Source organism: Micropterus dolomieu, linkage group LG11, assembly GCF_021292245.1.
Source record: "Micropterus dolomieu isolate WLL.071019.BEF.003 ecotype Adirondacks linkage group LG11, ASM2129224v1, whole genome shotgun sequence".
Classification (NCBI taxonomy): domain Eukaryota; kingdom Metazoa; phylum Chordata; class Actinopteri; order Centrarchiformes; family Centrarchidae; genus Micropterus; species Micropterus dolomieu.
This window is the reverse complement of record NC_060160.1, coordinates 13,679,078-13,687,776: the sequence shown is the minus strand read 5'-3', so window position 1 is coordinate 13,687,776 and position 8,699 is coordinate 13,679,078. Positions and strand designations below refer to the sequence as shown.

The following is an 8,699-nucleotide window of genomic DNA, read 5'->3' as shown; positions in this document are numbered from 1 at the left end:
CCTGGTAGCGCCTCCATGCTCTGGACACTACGCTGACAGACACAGCAAACCTTCTTGCCACAGCTCGCATTGATGTGCCATCCTGGATGAGCTGCACTACCTGAGCCACTTGTGTGGGTTGTAGACTCTGTCTCATGCTACCACTAGAGTGAAAGCACCGCCAGCATTCAAAAGTGACCAAAACATCAGCCAGGAAGCATAGGAACTGAGAAGTGTTCTGTGGTCACCACCTGTAGAACCACTCCTTTATTGGGGGTGTCTTGCTAATTGCCTATAATTTCCACCTGCTGTCTATTCCATTTGCACAACAGCATGTGAAATTGATTGTCAATCAGTGTTGCTTCCTAAGTGGACAGTTTGATTTCACAGGAGTGTGATTGACTTGGAGTTACATTGTGTTGTTTAAGTGTTCCCTTTATTTTTTTGAGCAGTGTATAAAGTTTACTGTCATGGAAGCATATTTACATTTTAAAAGCTGAAATCAGAGACATTGGTCTCAGAACAGTGAATTGATTATCAAAATAGTTGGCAATTCATTTAATAGTTTACAACTAATCGATTAATCGACTTATCGTTGCAGCTCTAATCAAAACTGTTTATCTTCACAGCTGTATTCTAACGTTAACTTATCTCTCCTTATAAGCTAGGCTCCTTAGATGCTTGCAAATAACTTTTTTTAAGCTGGGTCTCCGACATTGACAGCGTTGTGTTGGACAGATTTGTGCAGCTGTGTTCATGAGAGGGACGAGCGAGAGGATGTGCTTCGCGAATATGCGCTGCCTGCAGCTGTGCAATCATATACGATTTTAAATAGGCCTAGTAAAAAAATCAATATGTGGCAGTCAGCGTTGATATTGTGGCTGGCCGCCACGATTAAATGAACATATGGGAAACACTGCTTCACACCATGAATTGTTCAGCACCTCCTTTGACGAGTAAGCACTACAAATTATATCAGTCTATAACATACATTTCGTTTATGATGGAATATTTAGGTCTTGGTCCTAAAATGGCTTCAAAATAGCATTACATACAAGTAGAGTTATCTCGCATCATTGGGAGGTCTTTCACTTGTTAAAGAAAAAGGTAAAAGGAGAAGAAGAAACAACAATAAGTATTTACTGGTTACTTCTCCTGTATTGAAAAGACCTTATTAGTCATTTAGAATTTTTTCATCCCCTCAGGTGCCTGGCAGTACTGCTTGGCCCAGGAGGTGCCCTGTACCCAAGAGGCCCTGCGTCAGCAAAGAAACACCCTTACCATGGAGCTGCTCTGGCTCCAACAGGCCATTGACAGCAGGAAAAAGGTAAGATGGAGGAAGGGAAAGATGTAGTGTTTCTCTACATTTATTCCGCAGTGGCAATCTCTTGCTGTAAGAAAATTGCCTCTGCTGTAAGACTAAATTTATTTTCTCCAAAAACAAGTCTCTACAGTGGGCCCAAGAAACATCAGTTCTACTAGATTAGAAAAGTAACTCCATTGGAAGTATCTGAATAATAACCGATAGCATCAGTATCTACATATTGAGTAAAATCAACAAGTCTTGAAGGATGTAATGAAGGCTGTAGCCCTATACTTACACACACAGAGACTGAAGCTGGATTCAGTGTTTTTTCAGTGTAATGTTGTTTCCGAGCTCGTTCAGCGGCCTGCACTCCGGATTGTGAACCCATTGAATCCCTTCATTTATTTTTAACAAAGTGAATGTCCTCATGAATCCTGCCTCACTACTTCCACGAAGCACCCTGCAGCTCCAGAGGGCGTAAAGTTGCCAAGATGTGTAAACCGCAACTGAACTCCAGAGAGAACACAGGACTTGCTCAACGCAATTTTTAAATGTTAAAATGTACACAGAAAATCTTCATTGAAAAGAAAAAAACCTCAGAGGAATCCTACTGAAACATTTGAATGTAATAATTTCTATAACTATATCGTCCAAAATGTGTTATGGATTTGTTGTCATGCACTGAAAGTTCAACCAACCACTTAGATTACAAGGTGTAACATGGCAGAAAATTTACTTTTAATGATTGTTATTCACTTCTTTCTTTTTCCTCTACAGTACTTGTCACTGAAGAATAGACTGAGCATATCCTGACAGCAGAAGTAATCTGAACTGGACTTGTTTGGTGGGACTGAAGGCCTGACTGCGGTCAGTCAAACTGAAGCATCATCTGTTTAAGCTATTCATTTTTACTCATTATTTTATTCATATATACAGTAAAATGCTTTCAGTAGTATTTATCATGTGTTTGATGAAACATGTACACTGTTTGTTATTTGCAAATGTAAAAAATTAATAAATTATACATGTCTAAAAAGCCTTCTTTCTGCTGCTGTTGTTGCCACTGCATTGGTTTCACTGATATTGTCCTCACAGCGTAAACTGTGAGAGGTAGAGTTAGTTACCTTTGTGTACAAAGAAGGTTCATTCGGTGAAATTAAGAGGGACCTTGGCGCTACACACATTTGTGTTGTGACTCTCAGAAGCTCAAATTTCCCATTTGGATCACAGTGAATAAGCTCTCGCTCATCACTCACATGACAAGTTCATCCTAGAAATATTCACATGACTGTCTCCTATTAAGCTGCTGTTGTCTTTTGGTATTAATGTCATTAAGTAGCACCCACAAGAAGAAGCCCAAACAAACACTAAAAACTACAGCGTTTTGCTCTTAAAATTTTATTTTTTTTAAAGTCTTTGCTTGATTTTAAATGTAATATTTAAAAAGGGCCACTTTTTGAGAGATGTCCGCACTGGTTCTGTCACCTACTCATTCATGCGCTAGCTTGGTAATGCTGATATACATGATATATTTGGCAATATTTCTGGGGGGGCGGGTAGAAACAACTGGGTGTAGAGGTTATCTTATTGATTCAGCATGTAACACAGCGATCCACTCATTCTCTCCTCCTCTGTCTGTCTCCTTTGTAGTGGTTGCTGCTGATAGTTAGGACCACAAAGCCAGTCATTGCTGTCACGCTGCCATAGCAACCAGGAAATACTCACCGTGTGTGAATGTGTGTGAATGTGTGTGTGTGTTAGTGGGGATTGAGAGAGCAGAACGTGGTGAGTGGGAGTTGAGACGGACCACAACAACAGAGGGGACAGATTTTTCACCTTTGCCTTCAGTTCTACGCTTCATCTTCCACGAGATTTGTGAGTGACAGAGCAGTGTCTGTAATGTAATATGTGTTTGTGTTAATTAAGTTGTTGAGCAAGTGTGACCCAGAAATGTGGGTGTATCTGGTGTACGAAGATGGTCAGTAAATGCAACTTAGTGAGTATAGTTATGTGACTTGTGAGAACTCAAGAACATTGCCGCCTTGGTAAATTGGTGTATGTGGACTCCGGCAGTAACAGCTGCCACAGAGATGGCTGCCAGCACCGCAACCACGACTCTCCTGCCTCCAGTGAAGAGCGTGGTGGTGTACAGGAATGGAGACCCCTTCTACAATGGACGGAGGTTCGTGGTCAACCAGCGACAGGTGACCACTATGGAGGCCTTTCTGAATGAGGTGACCCAGAGCATCGGCGCTCAACTCGCTGTTAGGACACTCTACACCCCCAGACAGGGTCACAGGGTCTCAGACCTCCAAGACCTTCAGACCGGAGCCCAGTATGTTGCTGCTGGCTTTGAAAGGTTCAAGAAACTGGAGTGAGTACTATTTATTGTACTGATATTAAGGATCATTTTAATGTACAGTTCCTCTAATAAGAAGGCTTTATGTCTCTAAAATGAAATTAAATGAATTTTGAATAAATCCTAACATAGTTTTTGGTGTTTTTCTTTATAATGTCTGCTGTTGTTACATATAGTTACCTGAACACAGGAACGAAAAAGCAGCCCGCTGCCCGTGAAGAGACCCAGGTACGCTTTTATTTTCTCGTGTGGCCAGCTTGCTTTTAATGCCAGCAGCAAAGTCCATCACTCATTAATCCCAGTGTAGCCAGGAGGAATGCAATACTAGTAGGCCCTGTGCTCACATCAAGTTGATCCATTTGAAACTCCTGCCAAGACAAATATGAAAGTGACTGCAGGATTTACCATTACGGAGGCACGGTCATGTTTGCCTATAAATGTGACGACACTTTGTTGTGTTAGCATTAGTTAGGTTAGGGGCACTCTGTGTGCGTGTGTGTGCGAACGGGTCACCCATTGCACATTCCGTCCCATTGATGTCACTGGTTGTCATGTAAATTACTGTAAACAATGGGCTAATGATAGTGTTGTCTATCAGCCAGTCGCTCAGACCTTGAGGGGTGCCCATTGTGTGACATTAGATTCAGTAATTACAGCTGGATATATAAAAATGATTTCAAAAGCAACACACACAAGTATACAATAAGCCACTCATGCTGACAAGTGCTCGCTTTGAATTCTGACCAGCTGGCAGGGACGACCGCTTGGGTTTTTAGACTCAAGAGTGTGCTCTTAGTCTTAAGCCATCATTGTTACTTTTCTGAAAAACATAAAACAGAGCGGAGAGTAATTGTGTGTGCCTTTGTTGTCTGCCATTTGGAAAGCCGAGTCTTGGGTTTTTAAAGTCTTACATGCCTGTGTTGTGGTTGCTGTGCAGCAATGCAGGAAGTGTGTCCGTATGTGAATTGTGTTTTTATCCCGCTGGTGAAACAAAGAGTTGTGCTTCCACACAGTGTTATCAGGGCTACGTGCATGTCTGGGCAGGCCAAACATTCACCCCCCACCCAAACCTCCTCCTCTGCTGTGAGACGCTGTAAATGCATTAAATGTCTGCCACTTCAAAGTAAAAACAATAAGGGAAGATTATCAATGTCAATGATATCAATGATTATCAATTGTCAAAACGTCACGGGCACTGGCTCCAGATTTTATTGATATGGGACAACATCTTTGGAGGAGCCCTTAGATCAGACACGGCCTGTGACTGTGCCATTGGAGAAGTCTGGGAGTGACGTTAGTTTCCATGACTGCAGCACTTGAGCTGACATGAGCAGAATAGTTAGTAAGTCATTACACATTCAGGATAACTGCTATTAACTGACGTGCCGGACACGGGTGACGTAAACCAGAATTTTCAATATTGCTGAGAAAATGACAACTTTATGATGTTTCACAGTACCATGCATCTCATTTTCTGCAGGCCAAAGTAACCCAGAGACCAAATGTCTCAGCCAAATGGAGAAGGTTTATACCTGTGCCTTGCATTATACAGTGAGTTGGACAAACTACATGCAAACAAACACATATAATTATCCTTTGAAAAATGTAAAAAGTTCAGCACAAGCTAATCAGCCTCAGTAGTCTAACTTTGTAAAATTAAATGGGTATCTTCCAAATGTACTGTTTTTAGTATAATTTACTTTTTAGCAAGCAGCATGGATGGGTGGCAATGTCAGCTGGTTGGTCGGCCATCCCACCACTTGGTCCAGTAGTACTGAACAGATTGAGATGAAATTTTGTATAGACATTCAGTATCCCCAGAGGATGAATCCTGCTGACTTTGGTGATGTCCTGACTTTCTTTCTGGTGCCAAGTTCTCATTTGTCGTTTTGAGTGAAATGCCTCAACAACCATTAGATGGATTGCCATGAAATTTGAGATCACACATTCATGTTCCCCTCAGGAGGAGCTGTAATAACTTTGGTGAATTTGGTGAATCTAGCACCACAACATCAGATCAAAGTTTAAACTGGTCCAGTACTTTGGTTAATGACCAAATACTGTATGACATTGTGTTTTGCACTAATCGGCAAATGTTAGCATGCTAACACATTAAACAAATATGTGTTAGCATTTCGCTTAAAGAGGACATATTATGCTTTTTGGCTTTTCCCCTCTCCTTTATTGAGTTATATACCTTTTTTGTGCATCTAACAGGTTTGCAAAGTGAAAAAGCCCCAAATCCACCCCAAAGGGAGTTCCTATCTCCCGCAGAAAACACTGCTCTGAACTGCCTGAAAACAGCTCGTTTGTAGTACAGCCTTTTCTTCCGCTTTGCTGTGACGTCACAGCAACACATGCGCTCTCTTCCAAACATTAGCTACCCTCCAGGCAGTCAATGGACGTAAAGTTGTTGCTGTGATGTAGAGACAGAGCTCAGTTAAAACTTTATGGATGGAAGATACATTTGTAACTGATTAATAACTCACCACTCTGAAACTCTTGCTCCAGTCCATGTCGCTTTAAAGCACTGCTGTAAGTACAGCCTCACAGAGCCGCTACCATGGCTGTAGACTCTTTGTCTTGTGTTACTATCTCACCATTGTACTGTCCAAGGAAACAAAAAGAGAGCATTTTGCATTAAAACCGACTGTAACTTTGGAAGATACTCCTCTTTATTTGTCATATTCAGAAAGCTGAAGTCTCCTAGCTTTGGCTGAACAGTAGAATTTTTGTAGATTGTAGATTTTGTTCAGCTGAATAACATCAGGAAAGTATCTTGTCATGACCAGTGTAGACGGGAGGAACAATTTCACCAACCAATAATGTTTCAGTATTATTTAATACAGAATTTTAAAAGTATTTTTTAAAATGTAAACCTATCCTTTCTGCTCAGTGTTTTCCGTAATGGAGATCTCCTGTGTCCACCATTCCGATTCATCATTCCCCGGACCATGCGGCAGGATCTTGAGCAGATCCTGAGTCTGGTCACAGAGAAGGTCAGCTTGCGAACCGGAGCCGTGCGCAGGTCAGTGACACACAGTCACATACACCCTGTGGAATAAACAAATAGAGATAGAAATCTTGTAAATAACTTCCTAACCCTGACTGTGCTTCATCAGGTTGTGCACTTTGGAAGGAGTGACTGTGTCCTCAGCTGTTGAGCTGGAGACCGGCCACTGCTATGTTGCCGTGGGAACCGAGAGGTTCAAGAAACTTCCGTATGTGGAGCTTTTTGTCTCAAAAGCTGCAGAGAGGTATTGTTACTCAAGGTCCTCTGAGTGCGTGTAAGCCGTGTATTTAAGGTGTATCTGTGCTGCCTGTTCTGCTTTGTAAAATAAAATGATTGCCAGATGAGAGAAGATGGACAAACAAATATTATGTGCACTTTTATCTCTCACTTTCTTCACATTCCAGTGGTTTTCTTTATTTTGTAGATATTACCCAGGAAAGAGACGGCTGTTAAGGAGAAATGAGGTACCACTTAATATTGTGACTCACTCACCTTTCTTTCATGTCTTCAAATATAGCCATATCATTGTTAAGCCTATAGTTCACTTGCGACATCAGGTCTGAGTGACAGCTGTCTTGTATGTGTCTTGTGTGTTGCTTTTAGAACAGGAAAGCTGGAAGTGGTCCAGAAGACCAGTACAGTGACTCAGCTCTCCTTGACTCCCCCAAGGTGAAAAAACAATCTTCCACTTCCTTTGTATTCACACTACAAGAGCTATATTGAAACTGTTAATTTGTTTGTTGCATGCAGTCGATACACCAGTGAGACAAACTGCAGAGGGTGCAGAGCATGAATTGACTTTTATTCAGTATCCCATGAATTTCAGTCAGATGGTCGGAGAGTGAAGTCGACAGGGGATGAAGCTGCAGCTCCTGCAGCCACACAGCAGAGGAGCAGGAGAGAAGAAGCAGACGAGACCTCAGAGTTCTTCGCCAGGCCGGTGAAGATCCGCAACAACAGGCGGCAGCCAAGACCACCCCTCAGCAATGGATCTGGTTGGCATCATCAGCTTTATCCATCTAATTCTAAATCTAACTTCCTCACATTCACTATGAGTGTTATTCATTTTGCTAATCATCATAGCAGCAGCGGCTTTTTGATTTCTATTTATCACAGTCCAGCCCAGCGTGTTTAAAAGAGCAGCACAGAAGAGAAGAGAGGAGGTGCGAGGGGCCGAGGAGGTGCATGAGGATGAAAACACGGCGACAGAGCTTCCCGTTGACCAGGTTAGCTTTACATTCCTCTGTGTCCTTTCAGCCCTGCAACTGCATAGTACAATGCTATAGTTACATGCTAAAATATCACAAGGAGGTAAATGAATGGCTATGAAAAAATACGTTTAGAGGTAACTAATTTTCTTGTCTTCTATCTAGAGAGTTGCAGAAATAGTGGAGGATGAGGAACTAAACAACCAAAATGATCCTCTGCACAACACACAGCAGGTAGGCATAGATGAATTTTTCTTTATGTTTCATTTAAATGTGATAGCTTCAGGTGAGGTGGGAAGTGTACTGTATCTTTTTACATAATGGACAGACACTGAAGGTATAATTTAGAAAAGTATGGATTCCAGAAGATGGATGGATCCATGATGGTCTGGATGATAACTAATTAATGTATATACAGGTGCTGGTCATATAATTAGAATATCATCAAAAAGTTGATTTATTTCAGTAATTCCATTCAAAAAGTGAAACTTTTATAATGTATACATTCATTCCACACAGACTGATATATTTCAAGTGTTCATTCCTTTTAATTTTGATGATTATAACTGACAACTAATGAAAACCCCAAAATCAGTATCTCAGAAAATTAGAATATTGTGAAAAAGTTCAATATTGAAGAAACCTGGTGCCACACTCTAATCAGCTAATTAACTCAAAACACATGCAAAGGCCTTTAAATGGTCTCTCAGTCTAGTTCTGTAGGCTACACAATCATGGGGAAGACTGCTGACTTGACAGCTGTCCAAAAGACGACCATTGACACCTTGCACAAGGAGGGCAAGACACAAAAGGTCATTGCTAAAGAGGCTGGCC

General features: G+C 41.4%; 1 protein-coding gene across 6 annotated transcripts in view; it reads left to right on the top strand.

Moving 5' to 3' along the window:
* dcdc2b (doublecortin domain containing 2B) overlaps positions 1-8,699 on the top strand; it is a 14,424-nt gene that overhangs the window by 3,615 nt on the left and 2,110 nt on the right. For 5 of the 6 annotated variants that reach the window (XM_046062117.1, XM_046062113.1, XM_046062118.1 and 2 more), the window contains exons 2-12: positions 2,936-3,160; positions 3,359-3,659; positions 3,821-3,872; positions 5,125-5,195; positions 6,541-6,672; positions 6,767-6,901; positions 7,082-7,121; positions 7,261-7,326; positions 7,484-7,652; positions 7,774-7,883; positions 8,031-8,099. In XM_046062117.1, coding sequence (XP_045918073.1) covers positions 3,376-3,659; positions 3,821-3,872; positions 5,125-5,195; positions 6,541-6,672; positions 6,767-6,901; positions 7,082-7,121; positions 7,261-7,326; positions 7,484-7,652; positions 7,774-7,883; positions 8,031-8,099 — 1,128 coding nt within the window. In that variant the 5' untranslated portion in view covers positions 2,936-3,160; positions 3,359-3,375. The remainder of the gene's footprint in view (positions 1-2,935; positions 3,161-3,358; positions 3,660-3,820; positions 3,873-5,124; positions 5,196-6,540; positions 6,673-6,766; positions 6,902-7,081; positions 7,122-7,260; positions 7,327-7,483; positions 7,653-7,773; positions 7,884-8,030; positions 8,100-8,699) is intronic. The other variant, XM_046062115.1, reaches the window with a different exon arrangement.